This window comes from Mytilus galloprovincialis, chromosome 2 (assembly GCF_965363235.1).
Source record: "Mytilus galloprovincialis chromosome 2, xbMytGall1.hap1.1, whole genome shotgun sequence".
NCBI classification, from domain to species: domain Eukaryota; kingdom Metazoa; phylum Mollusca; class Bivalvia; order Mytilida; family Mytilidae; genus Mytilus; species Mytilus galloprovincialis.
Genome location: NC_134839.1, coordinates 64,337,826 through 64,356,730, shown reverse-complemented (window position 1 = coordinate 64,356,730; position 18,905 = coordinate 64,337,826). Strand labels below are relative to the sequence as shown.

Here is an 18,905-nt window from a genome sequence, read left to right as displayed (position 1 = left end):
TGTCTGTTTTTTCTCTTTCTTATTTAATCACGGTGTTGTCAAGTTTGTTTTCGCCATATGAGTTTGAATTTCGCCACTCTTTCATATCTAAGAAAATGTAAAATATAATATTAGAAGTCTGTTACATATATTAGAGAGAAGTTGTCAAGCTCTATTATTGGTTAATTTCAAACAAATGATACCTCGTTTTGGATCATGTACTGCTACGAAAATTGAATATTGAAACAAAGATAGAAATATTTTCAAATAGTTTATTGAAAGTGCACTGCAGTCATAAATGTAACACGAACAATGTCTGTACACAAGAAATAAATATAATGGATATCCGTTAAACCTCTACAGTTGATATAGATAATATATAATGGATTACATCATTGAATTAAATACATCATTACAAATGTAGCTCAGGTTGCTTCATCCCTTGGTATATTTTACGGACGCCATCACCGTTTCACAGATGATATCGGATATGATCCTTGCGTCTTAATTACAACCCCTTCCCTTTCATGAATGTGACCTACCGAATTAGACGGTTCACCGGATTTGTGATAACTTGAGCAACACGACGGGTGCCACATGTGGAGCAGGATCTGCTTACCCTTCCGGAGCACCTGAGTTCACCCCTAATTTTTGGTGGGGTTCGTGTTGCTTATTCTTTAGTTTTCTATGTTGAATCATGTGTAATATTGTTTGTCTGTTTGTCGTTTTCATTTTTAGCTATGGCGTTGTCAGTTTATTTTCGATTTCGTATCTTTCGCCCCTCTTTTGCATTAAAAAATATTTGGTCATAATTGTATTACTTATGAGGAAAGTTATTAAAGAATGTTTTAAAACTAGATAGCAAGAATAGAGACATACTCATTCTGACCTGTATCACAATAAGAACTTGTGAAATGATTGGATATAGGATCAATATCCACCAAAGACCAAAGAGCGTGGAGGTAAAAAAAACTATAAGTCACGGCTGTATGGCCTTAAACAATGAGGGAAGAAAAACTGTAGCCAAGGCTATAAAAGGCCCAAATATGCCAAAATATGAACTATTTCAAACGACGTAACGGGGCCTGAACAATGCTAAAACAATAATGCGAAACAGTAACCAAATATGTCCACTGGATTAAAGCCCCGTTACTAAGGACAGGTCGAAAGTAGGGCCGAGTTTAGCATGTGGTGAGAGCCATTAATGTGAAACAGCGTGACATAAGAACAGCTATTCTAACATGCAGAAAGGAAGTGCAAAAAAATTATTTTACGTTAATTTTACGATATTTTTTTTTCTCATTAAAAATGTGTTTATATGAAATGCATAAAATGTGTATTGTTGTTTTAATAAATGCCATTTCACACATTTATTTATGAATCTTTTTGTTTATAATGAGGAATACTGTTGATGTATAAATTTTCCCTTCATACATTGCTTTTTATGAATTTCATATCAATTTGTCTCAGTATAGAATAGTCTTAGGAATGTTTAAGATTTGGGTTGCATCATTTTATGTTTGAAACTGCAACATTCCAACATCAACAAGTTTCTTTATTTTCTTTTTCTTCTCACTGTCAGCATCTAATAACATCCTTTGTCCACTCTCTGGATCATTTCTTAAAACATGAAATAGATTTTGTATCCAAGGATCCATTAGAACGTTCATTACATCTGGTTGAGATAAAATATCTTGCATTTTATTTTTATCTTCTGCAGTAGCTTGTTTTTGATTAGTTGAACTTCTAACAGATATGTCAGCGCCACCTTGTGACTGTCTTGTAAGGATTGTCCCCCTTTGTGAAGCAGATGGCGGGTTTGTAGGGACATATTTATTACTGTCTGCAGGATCTATTTTCTCTATAATCTTTGGTGATGGTTTTTGTGGTGCTGGTGTCTTTTCTTTTGTTTTACCATCTTTGTCAGCAATGTTTGTGGAATGATTTCCCATAAGTCCACAAAACTGCATAAATGCTTCTTGCGTTTCTTTATCATTCTTATATCTTTCCATAGCAGCAGTAGGGTTTGTTTGAAACATATTTACTGCCTCCATAAATCTAGGATCTTGTAATTTCTTTAGAAGTGTTTCATTTTTTTCTACCTTACTTAGTAAATCGTCTGTCATCCATTCATCTTTCTTGCTTGATATGGTATCACTCATAGCTTGCTGTACTTCATCAAGTTTTAATGATTCCTCATTTTTTAGCTCACCTGGCCGAAAGGCCAAGTGAGTTTTTCTCATCACTTGGCGTCCGGCGTCCGTCGTCCGTCGTCGTCCTGCGTTAACTTTTACAAAAATCTTCTCCTCTGAAACTACTGGGCCAAATTTAACCAAACTTGGCCACAATCATCATTGGGGTATCTAGTTTAAAAAATGTGTCCGGTAACCCGGCCAACCAACCAAGATGGCCGCCATGGCTAAAAATAGAACATAGGGGTAAAATGCAGTTTTTGGCTTATAACTCAAAAACCAAAGCATTTAGAGCAAATCTGACGGGGTAATATTGTTCATCAGGTCATGATCTATCTGCCCTGAAATTCTCAGATGAATCGGACATTCCGTTGTTGGGTTGCTGCCACTGAAATGGTAATTTTAAGGAAATTTTGCTGTTTTTGGTTATTATCTTGAATATTATTATAGATAGAGATAAACTGTAAACAGCAATAATGTTCAGCAAAGTAAGATCTACAAATAAGTCAACATGACCAAAATGGTCAGTTGACCACTTTAGGAGTTATTGCCCTTTATAGTCAATTTTTAACCATTTTTCGTAAATCTTAGTAATCTTTTAGAAAAATCTTCTCCTCTGAAACTACTGGGCCAAATTTAACCAAACTTGGCCATAATCATCATTGGGGTATCTAGTTTAAAAAAATGTGTCCGGTGACCCGCCCAACCAACCAAGATGGCCACCATGGCTAAAAATAGAACATAGGGGTAAAATGCAGTTTTTGGCTTATAACTCAAAAACCAAAGCATTTAGAGCAAATCTGACAGGAGTAATATTGTTCATCAGGTCATGATCTATCTGCCCTGAAATTCTCAGATGAATCGGACATTCCGTTGTTGGGTTGCTGCCCCTGAAATGGTAATTTTAAGGAAATTTGGCTGTTTTTGGTTATTATCTTGAATATTATTATAGATAGAGATAAACTGTAAACAGCAATAATGTTTAGCAAAGTAAGATTTACAAATAAGTTAACATGACCAAAATGGTCAGTTGTCTTTAGGAGTTATTGCCCTTTATAGTCAATTTTTAACCATTTTTCGTAAATCTTAGTAATCTTTTAGAAAAATCTTCTCCTCTGAAACTACTGGGCCAAATTTAACCAAACTTGGCCATAATCATCATTGGGGTATCTAGTTTAAAAAAATGTGTCCGGTGACCCACCCAACCAGCCAAGATGGCCACCATGGCTAAAAATAGAACATAGGGGTAAAATGCAGTTTTTGGCTTATAACTCAAAAACCAAAGCATTTAGAGCAAATCTGACGGGGTAAAATTGTTCAACAGGTCAAGATCTATCTGCCCTGAAATTTTCAGATGAATCGGACATTCCGTTGTTGGGTTGCTGCCCCTGAAATGGTAATTTTAAGGAAATTTTGCTGTTTTTGGTTTTTATCTTGAATATTATTATAGATAGAGATAAACTGTAAACAGCAATAATGTTCAGCAAAGTAAGATCTACAAATAAGTCAACATGACCAAAATGGTCAGTAGACCACTTTAGGAGTTATGCCCTTTATAGTCAATTTTTAACCATTTTTCGTAAATCTTAGTAATCTTTTAGAAAAATCTTCTCCTCTGAAACTACTGGGCCAAATTTAACCAAACTTAGCCATAATCATCATTGGGGTATCTAGTTTAAAAAATGTGTCCGGTAACTCGGCCAACAAACCAAGATGGCCGCCATGGCTAAAAATAGAACATGGGGGTAAAATGCAGTTTTTGGCTTATCACTCAAAAACCAAAGCATCAAGAGCAAATCTGACAGGAAGTAAAATTGTTGATCAGGTCACGATCTATCTGCCCTGGAATTTTCAGATGAATCGGATAATCGGTTGTTAGGTTGCTACCACTGAATTGGTAATTTTGAGGAAATTTTGCTGTTTTTTTGTTATTATCTTGAATATTATTATAGATAGAGATGAACTGTAAACAGCAATAATGTACAGCAAAGTAAGAACTAAAAATAAGTCGATATGACCAAAATAGTCAATTGACCCCCTAAGGAGTTATTGCCCTTCACAGTCAATTTTTAACATTTTTTTCTTAAAATTTGAAGATTTTCAATAACATTTTCCACAGAAAGTACTATTATAGATAGAGATAATTGTAAGCAGCAAGAATGTTTAGTAAAGTAAGATCTACAAACACATCACCATCACCAAAACACAATTTTGTCGTGAATTCATCTGTGTCCCTTGTTTAATATTCACATAGACCAAGGTGAGCGACACATGCTCTTTAGAGCCTCTAGTTTTTACATAGGGTCAGGGGCGGATCCAGCCATTTTAAAAGGGGGGGGGGGTCCTAACCCAGGACAAAGGGGGGGGATTCCAATTACATGTCCCCATTCAAATGCATTGATCGTCCAAAAAAAAGGGGGGTTCCAACCCCCGGAACCCCCCCTCTGGATCCGCGCCTGAGGGTACAGATGGTTCCTTTGTTTTCTCTTGTGATGGTTTGGATTGTGATGAGCCTCCACCAAACATGAACCCTTTTTCATTCCTCCAAAGCCAGAAGATGATTGTGAAACTGCTGCTGATGGTTTTGGGTTTGGTTTTAGTTCTGTGTTTTCAGGTTTTGATTGGATTTGTGCTGGTTTATTGGCAGGAGCCATGTTTTTGTCTGATACTGCACAGTGTCCATTTGAAACGGTTTTCTTTTCTGTTTTAACTTGTTTCTGTGAAGATGTCTTGTTTCTTTTTTCTTTTATTATCTGAACTTTCTGTAACAAATCAGACATGTCCTCCAAGGGAGGGACATCTGTTTCGTCGGCCATATTTTTGGCTATTTTTTGGCATCAAGTAAAGTGTAGTATATATCATTTAATCTGCACGGCTCGAGTGACCCTAATCAACCCGAACGACATAGGAGTTTGGGTTAAAGAGTCATCCCGACCGTAAGTTTAAAAATGCTTGTTAAAAATAAAAAAAATGAAAGGCAAGGGGAGAAAAGAGCGGGGTGCATATTTTAGTTTAATCAGGAATTACTTAAAATTTGTTTCTTCTATTATAGTACATAATTTGACGTCTGGTTTGTACACACTAAGACTCTAGTCAGTGGCGGATCCAGGGGACGGGATTCTGGAGGTTGAAATCCCTTTTTTTTATTGACGATCAATGCATTGGAATGGGAATATTTAGTTAGAACTGACTCTTTTTCCTGGGTAAGGTTCCTCTTTTTAAAAATAGCTGTATCCGACCCTGATATAGTCTAGTCAGAACTGAATAATATGAACAGCATATAACAAAAAAAAAAAAAAAAAAAAAAAAACAGAAAAAAGAGGGGGCATCGGGTCCGTTGTACCCATATTTTGACTATTTTACCTACTATGTCTGTTTTGTTCATGCATTGTCAATATAATGGAATTTGATGCGACAGTCTGTCGTCATACAAGTGAGAGGTTTAGCGCTATAATACCAGGTTCAATCCACCAATTTTCTAATTTTGAAAATTCCTGTACAAAGTCAGAAATATGACAGTTGTTGTCCGTTCATATAACTTCCACTGAGAAAATCACCTTTTTAGATTTTACTAAAAATCTTACATCTTAACTTATGATTACTTTAATACATAATGATAGATCTTATTAAGTAAAACCTCCTTTTAATGTATATTGTACTGCATATTAAAAAGCAAAATCAAATGAAACATATTTTTGATTGTAAATCATTGAAAACTGAGTTGTATATACATAAGTGAATTTACTACAATTTTATCAATAATTTATTAGATGATGCGATCTCTATCTAAAGTTAAAGATAGAAAAGGTAAAAGTACAAAAAGGAAGAAAATAATAACAAAATAGAATGTTTATTTGTGTTTATTAGCAATAATTGTAATAAAAAAGAGGCTGGACTGCGTCAGTGGAACTAGCAGGGGCGAACCCCCACTGTATTTTTCAGGTAGAGAAAATGTTTTCAGTGTTAACGAAGTATCCACACGACTACGCCAGCCGGCAGATAAATGGACTTATTTATATATATCAACGTAGCAGACGATGTGTGTGTTTATTAATAGATCAAAGCGGAAGTATTTTTGTATTTAATTAGATTTCAACATGCATACATTATCTATGATCAATTAATTTTAGCTAATGAATACATCTTGAAGATAAAGAATGGGACCTTGTATCACTACATCTTTCCCGTGATCTTATCTAATCTACATAAAAAGATCCGATCTGACCTGATTACCTAACCCGAATAATTCAAAAGATCCGATCTGACCTGATTACCTAACCCGAATAATTCAGTCGACTCGTTATATTCCGCTTACTACATTAAGGTGGCACGGTAGTATTTCCTGGCCCATAAGGGTTAATGATAGCCTTTTTAGAATTTTCATCACTTTCTAACACTGCAAAAAAATCTACACTCACAGTTAACTGAAGTACCATTTTACTATTCAGAAGTGAATTTGAATATGTATTATGACCGTTTACTTTTTTTGCTATTTTTAAAACCTAAGGCCACTAGTACTTTTAGGTCTTTTATGGTGCAATGAATACAAAATTTAAAAACATTCACAAAAATTCATTTCAAGTCATCTGTATGTAAAATTATTTCATATTTTTCTACACCTGATTCATCCCTCAGTTTGGGAAAGCATGTTCAGTTGATACTGTATTTTTTTGTCCAATCACACTGTTTAGATACATTTACCCAAGTGGGTACACAAAAGAGCAACCTAAATTCTGGAATGCAAATACAACCGTGCCACTTACTCGCAAGTAGGAGAGATCGATTACGGGGAGGGGCTGAATTATTCGGGTTACTGATAACCTTGCATTTACTGTAGTAAACAAATTATCGTAAAAATAGAATAGTGATCCGGCGAAGTAACTTAGCTGCATCTCGCGTGTGGACTATCACACACTGCAAAAAAATCAAGGAAAAATAGTTGGATCAGTGGAAATTCGTATGGAGTTATTGATTGTCTTTTTGGTTCACAATTACAAGTCTTTAAACAAAGACACGTGAGAAGAGTGACTATAAATTAATCACTAAAAAAACGAAAGGTCGATATGCGCTCGAAGATAAGGCATGTCACTTATTCAGCTAGTCCAAATAATTATGACGTCTTGAAAGGCTATTATAATTTTTATTCAGCTTGCTCCGTTCTTTTGCGCTAATTTTATTGTAAACTTGTCCAAAACAAAAGTTTTAATTTTTAACAAGCCTGGAAAATTTTTAAAGGAATCATTTTATTTAGCTAAAGAGGCTATAGAATGTGTTAATAAATGTAAATATTTAGGGGTAGTCTTTACTTCTAGTGGTCTTTTTCAACAGGGGAAAGAAGGGCTATTCAAAAAGTCCTTAAAGGCAAAATTTAAATTACAAAAATCCATGTCAGCTTGTAATCCAAGTATTGATTATCATACTGCAATTCATTTATATGATCACACAATAAAACCAATTTTATTATATTGTATTGAAATTTGGGGTTCATTTAAAATTAACTCTGCTGCTTGCAAGAAAAAAAGTGATTATCTATTTGAATTAATCTACATAAATGATTATTTGGAAAAATCACATTTTAGATATTTAAAGTATATTCTTGGTGTAAATAAGAAAGCCTCAAATTTAGCAGTGTTATCAGAGGTTGCAAGATTTCCTCTTTATTTTTCTGTCATTATATCTATGGTAAAATATGTACACAGGCTTAACAAGTTGGACACAGGGTTACTTTATGATGCTTATGTTTGTAATAAAATTTTAGATGCAGAAAACATTAATTGTTGGTATTCATCTATGAAATATGTACTTCAATCACTTGATATACAAAATTTAGATACAAAGCTCAATAAATTAATTAAATTTTATTTTTGTAAAATGTAAACTTTGTAATAGTTTCAAAACATTTTGGTTGGTCAAAAGATCTGAAACCTTATCACAAGGTAATAGTAAATTAGAGAATTATTTCAACCTCAAGACTGACTTTGTAAAGGAGGCTTATTTATCAATTAAAGATTTTAGTATAAGAAGAGCTATATGTAAAATGAGAATAAGTGCTCATGATCTTAAAATTGAGAAAGATAGATATAATAAAAAATACATAGAGAGAACTCAACGTCTATGTCATCACTGCTTATCACATGGATCAAATTCTATTGAAGATGAGACCCATTTTACAGTAAATTGTCCATTATATGATGAACAGAGGAAATTATTATTTGATAAAGCATGGAAGTAATATTTAAAAGGAATAACATCGAGTAATTAGCATGTATTAACGGCCTGTAGATCCCTGTACTAAAGTTATATGCTTTTATCCAATTATAGTCTCAGCGGTAAGACCCCTTTGGTTACTATCTGTGATACCGCGGTTGTAAAATGGCAGCTGCAATTTCTTATCAGTCACGTGATTTTATCGAGTCCGGTAATTTTAAAGTACCTGTGTGAAATCCGAGGTTTATAAATAAGAAGGTGGCGCTGTATCATATAACCGACCGTGCAAGGGCTGTATAGCCAGTCAAGGTCGTTAAAAACTTCCATTTGTTGTATCATATAAAACCTCTGCCTTCAGATGAAGTCGTATGATGTAAAAAAAACTTGAAAAACGGACGAGAATTGTTCAAACTACAGCAGTTTATCATGGAAAATTGTATTTAATTTAGCATATTTTTGCTTTTTACCGTTTGTTTTAAACTGTTCTAAAAGTATTTTCCGGTTAAAAGCGGATCCCGAGTTAAGCAGATAAATACCGATGAATCGATCAGGTTTCACATGATGTTTAACAAAATAATGTAGGCAAATGTAGGCATAGATTTTTTTACTGTTGAAATGTGCAAAGTTAATCGAGATTGAATAAAAGAATATTTACTTTCAAGTATTCTAAATTTATGTATATGACATAAATGTTATTGATTGCATTATTGAAACTGGACAACTAAAATGGGGATAATATTTTCGTAAATATATATTATTATGGAAAGCTTATATTAATATAATAATTTTAAGCTATACAGCAAAAATTATAACAAACCGACGAAATGGGCTTGAATCTATCTGTCTTACGGTAAATTCATTTTTACACAAATTAGTTTATGTATCAAGAACTTAAATTGAAGGATAGAACCGTTTAGAATTTTGAATATTTTAATTGACTATAAATACACGAAGGATTTAGATTTTTCGTATTTAATAAAGGGGGTCCAAACGTATTTTTTTTACAATCATCTTCTTAACTTACGGAAATGTTTTTTTAACTGTCTGTAAATATTAAAATTGAAATGACACAATCTTGTTCTCCAATTTCGTATGTGATAGCTGTCGGTTTAAACTATTATGATCAAACTAACCAAAAATACGGAAAAATTGGACTAAAATAAAAATTGAACGAATGACTCTTTTCGGCAGCGTACATCAACGGAATATAACGAATGGACTATTCGGGTTACTTCGCACGTATAAACGACAAAAACTTGTCTGTTCGTAGTTCTCCGTGAACACGAAAATGACCAATAAGTGTCAGTGATTTGATCGATCACATGCGGAGAATCAACTTCCATGCCAGATATTGAACCAATTAACAAGTTATTGAAAGATGCATGGGCGGTAACGCAGATGAAACCTTTGAAGTGACGACGATGTTATTCCTTTCAATATTACTTCCATGGATAAAGTTATCACTTTTTGTACTAATTTTAAAGAACTACCTAATGATGAGAAATATTTCTGGCTGTTTGCAAATGAGCATTTACCAACTCTCATGTGCCTAGGAAATTACATTATTAAAGGTTTAGAAATAAGATCCAGATGTAAACAAAATATATGAAGTAATTTAGTATTTTATTGTTATAAGATTTAATATAATAGTTATATAAAACACATGTTGTGTTAGGCTCTGATCCTGTTCATAACGTTATAGTATGTATTAGTTTTCTGTTTTGCTTTTTCCAATCATATTGTGTTGTAAAATGATGCCCTTTGTGGGTTCTTGATTAGATTAATAAAATTCTTATTATGGCACCCTCAACGGAGTTGGGGTGACATATTGTTATTGTTCGTTTCTTTTTTTCTTATATTTATTCTTCCACACTTTTTTGTCCATGCTATTTCTCAGAATTGGCTTGAACAATATTGATGCAACTATACCAGAATGTAGACCACTATATGAAATTGTGCAATCGGGGTATGGCATCATCAAGATGGCTGCCGTTGCCATGGAAACTTATAAAATGTAAAAAAAAATGCAAATTCTAAATCTTTTGTTATAAGAGCCAACCTAATGAAGCTTTATGTAAATGTTGGCAGTGGTGCCCTGAGGTGCCAACAGTACTTAGCTTCTGCAAATTCTGTACCATTGCCATGGCAACTGGAGAAAAGTTTAACATTATACCTATGGGAAAAAACATCAAACCAGCCTTTTCTAAAGGAATATAAGATCAAACTCAAAGAAACTTTATGAATATGTAACATGGCATAAGTCGATATTGAAACTGTTGTTGGAATTTTCGAAATGAATACTGTTACCATGGAAACAGCAAAAATGTCCAAAAATCTCAAAATGCTCCAAACTTAATGAAATTCATTATAAATGACCAATGGCAAGTAAAGATCAGACTTTTGACTTCGGAATTTCCAAAATGGCCGCCGTTGCCATGGAAACTACAAAAATTTCAAAAACTTCAAAATGCTCTCAAATTGAGGAAACTTTACAACACTGTTAATAAACATCTGTAGATGCGGTCTTTGACTTTGGAATTTTCGAACTGGCTGCAGTTTAGTGGCAATGGGGGAAGGGTGCCATCCGCTATTTCTTGCAATGGCAAATCTAGTTCTTATTCTTATTCTTATTGTGCGTTTATTTATAGGAACTGCAAATATTAGCTTCAACCTATAGAGCGATTCGATCCAAAAGAATTGCCGTATATACGTATTTGTCCTATTAGAATCGAAATAATTTTATAATATGGGGGCTTGAATATATCGTGATTTTACTAAGGGTTGGCCCTTATGCGTAAACCGTCCCATTGTTAAAATTATTGATCAACGTTAAACACTAGAACTTAGAAATTAAGGAGATTCAGTATACTATATATTTATAAGAAAACACCGCAAGACTAACTTTCACGGTCTAATTATAAATTTGAAATCATTACGGAAACAAATGGTTACAACTAGTTGGCCTTACATTGGTTTGGAATTTTTTTATGTCCTTTTTTGGTTATATAGATCTTTAACTGCATGTGTCGGTTTTTATACATTGTCTTTAAAATAATTTGACTTTTACTGATGAAGGTATATAAATCCAGAAAAGCGCTTCGGACGCATGAAAATAATAAAGTGTTGTTTACATTTTGTTGTATCATCATATCTTCCTCAAGTATTTTAGACAAGTGTATGTACCGTGTATATGCAGTATAAAATAAGGTGATCGGGAATGAATGCCTATCGTACACATTGGCGGATGGTTGGTTGGAACCCCCCCCCCCCCTTATTGGCCGATCAATGCATTTGAATGGGGACATACAGTTGGAACCCCCCCTTTGTCCTGGGTTGAGAACCCCCCTTTTTAAAATGGCTGGATCCGCCCCTGCTACAACTATCAACAAAAGTCCAAATGACGGCATTTACTGAAAGTATATTCGCGAAAATAAGTTGGTTTACAGTATATGTAAAATACAGCCTTCAACAATGAGCAAAACCCATACCGGAAAGTCAAATAGGAAGGCCATAACATGAAAAAATATGAAACATTTCAGAAGACAAAACCAGCAACCTTATTTATAACAAGCAATTGGCTGTTATCATTGTTGAAGACCGTATGCTAACCTATATATGTTTAGTTCCTGTGTCAGTTGGTCTTTTGTGGGGAGTTATCACATTGGCAATCATACTACATCTTATATTTATTATATAATTAAACGAAAATCAAATATGACAGACAACAACCAATAACACCCACTAACTATGATTTTATAAACCTGATTTGAGAAACATATAGAATGTGGCGGGATTAAATATTTGAGCGATGAACCCTCAACCTAACCTGCTCTAGTGTAACAGCAGAACATAAGAACAAAATGTAATAATCATATGGAAATGACTTGTATCTTTTATATTTGTAAGTTTGATATTGAATCATGGATGCACTTCTGCCTGCATTTTTTTTTACAACATATACAACTTAGTGATACCAGAGACATATATACACATATATGTCTCTGGTGATACCTTTTTTTTTCAATAAAACTTTATGCGTAGTGATCATTTATTGCATATCGAACCAATGAACCTACATGATATTAATTGATTTCCATTTTCTTATATCTTCTCTGTTATGTTTTCAAGAAAAACTTGTTCTTGTTTACAAAAGCTGATAGAAGTGAAGTTGATAATCCTACAAGCAACCCTATAAACAGCTGATGCTTTCTCGTTGTTTTCCACAGGGCATTGGTCGTCTAACTGTCCAGAAATAAGCCAATAAGTCTAACAACAACAGCAGTTCCAAATGAGGTATTATCTTTGATTGACTTTAATTTATGTTAAGACACATATGAGTATGAGAATGAGTTAGTACAATTTTATAATGTAAAAGGTCGATTATATAATAGACTACATTTTTGAAAAGGAAAAAAAATATTGGCCGAGTTTAAAAAATTTAGTTTTGCCTATACTTGAATCTGGCTATTTTTTGAAAATTACCGATGCACCTACGTCTGTATTTTTTGGTATGTACGGGAGTCGCTAAGAAAGTTAGCACTCCCCCTTTTGTTGTTAATCCTTTATCGGTGTCGGTCAACTGGACTGGCAAGGAATGGTTGATTCTTGACCGCAGACACGTACATCAATACGAAATGTTATTTAAATTTAAATACGAGGTTGTAAAAGAGGCCAAAATGTATGCAGTAAATACAAATTTTGCATTTAAATTTGATTCAAGACATCATCAGGGTACCTACATATAGATATGCATGTTGAATCAAAAAAGTTTCTTGGGTTTTCATAGAAAAGTGACACTAAAGTTAAATATTAACACTTCAGCTGTATCTTTAGTGCTGAGCTCAGCTTGTTACAGTTTCAGTAAAATGGTACTCCCTCTAGTAAAATATTGGCATAGTAAAGGATTCAAATTAATCTATATATTTTAATATATATCTAGATTATGGACTTGGATTTGGAAATACTGAAAAATTATGTTTAAAAGTGTCAAAAGAAGTATTGTCTGATTTATTGTCAGCTGTGTTTTTGCCAAATTATGTAAAAAATGTAAAAAATGTGTGGAAGCTATACAAAAGTTAAGACTGGCTTGGATTTGAATGGGATTTAAATAGGGGTACTTTAAGTGTACCCGAACAGAAAATGTTTGAATATTTTGAATATTATTGCTTTAGCTCTTATGAATCCTTGTAATACGACTGCAAGAAAAGTTGCAGCGGATATTGGTAAAATCATTGCATTATCACCCACATTTGGTAATATATATGTAGAATTTTGACAAGACACTTACATCATTTAGTAAATGATCGATCCTCTTGGGACTCTAGACTCGTAGAGTTAAGTTAGATCTTGTGTCTATTAAAGAGTTAGAATTTTGGCATTCTTCACTAAAATCTTTACCTAATTGCGTGTTAGCACCAATACAGAGACTTCCCTTTAAGCTAAGAGGTTAGCTTATACTGTCTGGTGCAAGTTCATATGTGGGCACTGGTTAGATTGTGCATTTTCGGATCAAATTGCGCATCAGATGTGGAAAAACGTAGAAAAGCTCAAAAGGTCAACTTGGCGTGTTTAAAGGCAGTGATTTTGACTTGGAAAGCTGTCCGGTTCATTTTAATTAAATAATTTTAAAATTCAATTAAGTAGAGCTAACGGTACATTGGTTATCTCTAACTTGCAATCGACAGTTTGATGGCCGATGCTGGAGTCTGTTGACACCGGCAAGTTTGTTGGTTTTGTGCAAGACTTTGTTGAGTATGAAACCCTTCTATTTTTTTCAACATGGAATCTGCTGAGAATTCGGTTTTAAACGAATATAGGTTTATTTCAAATGTGCTTGTATTGAAACTTGATGCTAAAGTGAATGAATGAATTTTGAATAAAAATTCTTTATGCGGACCTTCAGTTGCCGCTTTTTGTTTTTTGATATTGTAACTGTAGATTGTACAGTTTTCGTGTTTTTAATATTCGGACCTGGCCACTTGTATCACGGACCTGGCCGTGATTTTCTGAACTTGAAGGATAGGATATTGCATATCTTTCCATGTCTTGTATTGAAACTTGATGCTAAAATGAATGAATGAATTTTGAGTAAAAATTATTTCTTTATGCGTACCTTGCCGCTTTTTGTTTTTTTTGATACTGTAACTGTTACAGTAGATTGTACAGTGTACATGTGTTTAAATATGCGGACCTGGCCGCTTGTATCACGGACCTGCATGGCCGTGATTTTCTTTACTTGGGGGATAGGCGAAACCCATACAAAAGAAAAACCACAACGGATATGATTGTTAAACTATTTAACCTGTATCCTGATATTTCTAACCTGTCCAACCGTATGTTACTTTGTATGTTATTGTTGGCTTATGCTTGATTTTTTTAGATACAAAGAACTCTCGCTTATAATAATGAGTGATATCAGTTTTCATAAAACACACGTTGAAATTATAGTTCACAATAGCAACACCGATATTTATAGACAAGATAGTATAGTTATATATGATAGCAAGTACGGATATAAATCATGTACAAAATGTATATATGATGGCATTATTAATGTTTTCTATTTATTGTCGAATCTAAAATGAAATATTTCAGTTAACTTGTTTTATTTGTATCAAGCTTTTAAATCAACGAATACTACATGTATATGCATTTAGCTTCTGAATCCATTCTTTTGCTAGAGGTACATCTTGCATGGTACAGTGATTTTACACGATGGAAACCGAAGCTGTATATGTAACGTAAACACACATTTCTTCAAAATTTTCTTGGTTCATTTTAATTATTCAGAGAGAAGGTCTGCATGTGATGTCCAGCTGGAATGTCAGGATTAACTTCAGAAGAGAATATAAAACTTAACTTTTAACTTCTCCTTGCTGTCATTTTTCTCGTGCATCTGTATCTAAATCATTCTACTGTCTACGAAAAATTGAAACATGAGATATAATTTAAAATTTAACAGTAATAAAAAAACGATATATAAAAGCATTTTAAAAATAAAAACATAGAACAATTGACATTTGAAATTTTCATATATCACGATACTTTTAATAGCACTACAAAACTATAGCTGATTTAAAATCAAAACATCCGTTATCTCACTTTCAAGTCAAAATCATATATTATATTTGACCGTGTCCTTTTAACTAAATTTATTGAATAAGTTCAAGGCAATCGAAACATGTGTTTCTCCCATAGCAGGAAGATCATAATTGGAAGTTAAACGTACTGAAAGTTTATTTTTTTACGCTAAGTGCCGACATGTCATCCGACAAGGAAGAAACCAAATCCTCGGATTCCGAATAGTCTGATGGATCATAGTTATCTGATGCCACTTCATCTTGTATTGTCTCGATACAGTTGGCGGGTATGGTGCCTGCGACAAGCACTTCTTCGTATTTTTTCGCCCAGTTACGAAGCATACTGTTATATTTTGGCTTCTCTGGGTCTTTTGGAATATACTTATCCAACACTGCAGGATCTGAAAGATCAATAATTTTGACATTCGTCAGCTTTTTAACATTTATCTTCACAATTCTGTATGTCTTCTGAATAATCTTCTTCTTCTTGTTTCGGTCTTTTGCTAGACCTAAAAACGTCTTCGCAGCTCCAAGAGTTGCAGTAGTCGAAATATATTGAGAATCCTTCTTGCCTGCAATGTGTGAGATTGGAGTTATGGTTGCTTCGGGATTTCTGGCTTTAAGGCCTTCTGCTGTATTTTCGTCATCTCTCAACACACGGTAAATGTAGTCTTGTATAGGCATCTTTTTGGTTTCCAGATATTTTGTCCTTTTAAAAATAAGAAGGCGTTGAATTCTTTTTGATAAATCAGTCTTCACGTGCAACTACATATTTTATTATTTATATTTTAGCGAGTCAAGTACTAGTAATTATTGCATGCATTTGTATCATATTATATTCCCTGTTTTCCAACAGAAAGAACTACTGTAACATATATAAAGACCAAATGTAAATATCTGTGCACATATCCATACACAACAATTGTCATAATAAATATCGTTCATTCAAAGAATAATAATTCATTTAGTCGTGTACTAGCTTCGTTTGGCCAATGAATTTAATTGTCGATTATTTAACTCAAAGAGATATTTGTCATACAGTGCAAACAACTAATTTAAATTTCTTAAATTTAATACAATCAGTCTAGACGAACATATGTCGTAGACCGACGAAAACACAGTAGATCACATTAGTATGTGAGTGTGTCAGTTTGTGTTTCAATACAACAGGACTATGACACAAAACAAAAACATTCGCATACAGTGACAACAGTGTACATTTTCCTTATTTCTACTTTCTCTTTCCATGATATGTTATGATGGTCATTTCCCTTTCTGCATTAAATTGCCTGAATTTGATACATATATTAGCACCAGATATATACAGACAGGCAGGCACAATGAAAGATGCTGGATCAAATTAGATGCGACTAATTTTGTTGCTGTATATATACATATATTATAATAAGATTAAATACGGAAGTCTTTTCAAAATGTATATATAAATGTTATAAATGTTATGTATTGTATATGTAGCGATACAATTCAATGTTTATTGACGCATGCAATATACATATAAATATATACAGCCATAATTGCTTATTTACTCAACTTATTTATGCATGGGCATCACAGTGTTTTATATTGCTTTATAATTGACTTACCGGATTTGCTGCCCAAATATTACTTTCGTTTGAGATCGTCTTTAAACGAAAGTAGACATTTGTGTTAATCGGGGGAAATCCCATATAGCAAGACAAGACAAGACATGACAATTTTATTCTTTAAAATGATGAGTTTATTTATAGCATTATCTAATTATGAACACAATATTGATCAATATTGCACAACGAGGAAATTGATAATAGATCATAATAATAAGCTTGCGAAAATAATCTTATTACAACAATTCAGACTTGCGTTACAGTTATATTATACTTGTATTCTATAAGAATATTGTGTGATGAATCTCACGTTTTAAATGAACAAATAAGTTATATTTACTGTATTTCGTAATCAATATCAATAAGGAACTATATATATATATATATATATATAGTGATTTCAATGCTATGATTGGCCTAGTCACGTGGATACTTCGTTGTAAAACCCTTTCGTCACATGAGAAATCTAGCGGTTCAAGCCGCAGTCTTCCACCGATGCAAACCAGTCTTTTTTTATTTCATTTTTGCAAGTGTTAATCAATATCATAGCTATAGTTGATTATATTTAGCTTATTTTCAAATGAAAATGTAAAAAAACTAATACTTTCACAGGATAATTTTTTTTCTCAGGGAAATCGTATCAGTCATTGTGAATTATAATAGAATGAAATTCAAAACAGTGCGGCTGTGGCCATTGATTGACACATTAAATTCATTCATTGACTGGGACAATTTAGGTGAACGTTTGTATGTAACGACCACTGCTCACTATATACTTTTTAAAGACACTTAAACTATGGGGTCACCAAAGGTTTTCAACACCTTAATAAAGTAATTCGAAAAACTAATCAGAAATTACACGATGTTTTGATTTATATCAATTATATAAATCAAAACATGAAGGTTATTCCTGATTATTTTTTTGAATTATTTTAATTAAAGGCGTTAAGAAACCTTTGGTGACACAACAGTTTAAATGTCTATAGTAGGTACGTCGCGAACAGTGGTCGTTACAGAAAAACGTTCACGTAAATTGTCCCAGTCAATGGATGAATATAATGTGTCAATCAATGGCCAAAGCCACACTGTTTTAAATTTCATTCTACATCACATTGAGAATGGAAATTGTGAAATGTGTCAAAGAGACAACAACCCTACTAAAGAACAGAAAATGCACAACTTTCGTTAATTGAAAGCTTTTCAAAGAATTTCCCCCTTGACATATTCATATTAATTTAAAACAAAATTCCGTTGATGCTATTCTTTTACTGAATAATGTACAGTTTGGTTATTTGTTTCGTCAAGTTGTTCAGAACTGTTAATGATAAACGAATATTCGAATTCTTGTGAAATTAGTAGCTTTATTAAACTAATTATAAATATTTGAGTTTGAATGTTTCTGGTCAATTCTAATCGCATCAGAAGCACAAAATTTATAAAGTGTTATTTTCAATTTTAGTACTGGGTCAAACATATATAAAAAAAGATGAAACCGTGAAAACTGATAAAAAGAGGGACGAAAGATACCAGAGGGACAGTCAAAATCATAAATCGAAAATAAACTGACAACATCATGGCTAAAAATGAAAAGGACAAACAGACAAACAATGGTACACACGACACAACATAGAAAACCAAAGAATAAACAACACGAACCCCACCAAAAACTAGGGGTGATCTCAGGTGCTCCGGAAGGGTAAGCAGATCCTGCTCTACATGTGGCACCCGTCGTGTTGCTTATGCGATAACAAATCCGGTAAATAGTCTAATTCGGTAGGTCACATTTATGAAAGAGAAGCGGATTGTAGTTACGACGTAAGGAACATATCCGAAATCATTTGTGA

General features: G+C 33.3%; 1 protein-coding gene and 1 long non-coding RNA gene across 2 annotated transcripts; both read right to left on the bottom strand.

Moving 5' to 3' along the window:
- Positions 1-1,404: 1,404 nt before the first annotated feature.
- Positions 1,405-4,989, bottom strand: LOC143062524 (uncharacterized). The gene is made up of 2 exons (XM_076234190.1): positions 4,628-4,989; positions 1,405-2,186 (listed from the first exon to the last, which is right to left on the bottom strand). Exons 1-2 carry the CDS (start codon positions 4,985-4,987, stop codon positions 1,494-1,496), a joined length of 1,053 nt encoding a protein of 350 aa, XP_076090305.1. The 5' UTR covers positions 4,988-4,989; the 3' UTR covers positions 1,405-1,493.
- A 9,921-nt stretch (positions 4,990-14,910) lies between these two features.
- On the bottom strand, positions 14,911-17,170 carry LOC143064110 (uncharacterized). The gene is made up of 2 exons (XR_012975186.1): positions 17,062-17,170; positions 14,911-16,166 (listed from the first exon to the last, which is right to left on the bottom strand). It is a non-coding gene; the product is annotated as an uncharacterized LOC143064110 (long non-coding RNA).
- Between the last annotated feature and the right edge of the window lie 1,735 nt (positions 17,171-18,905).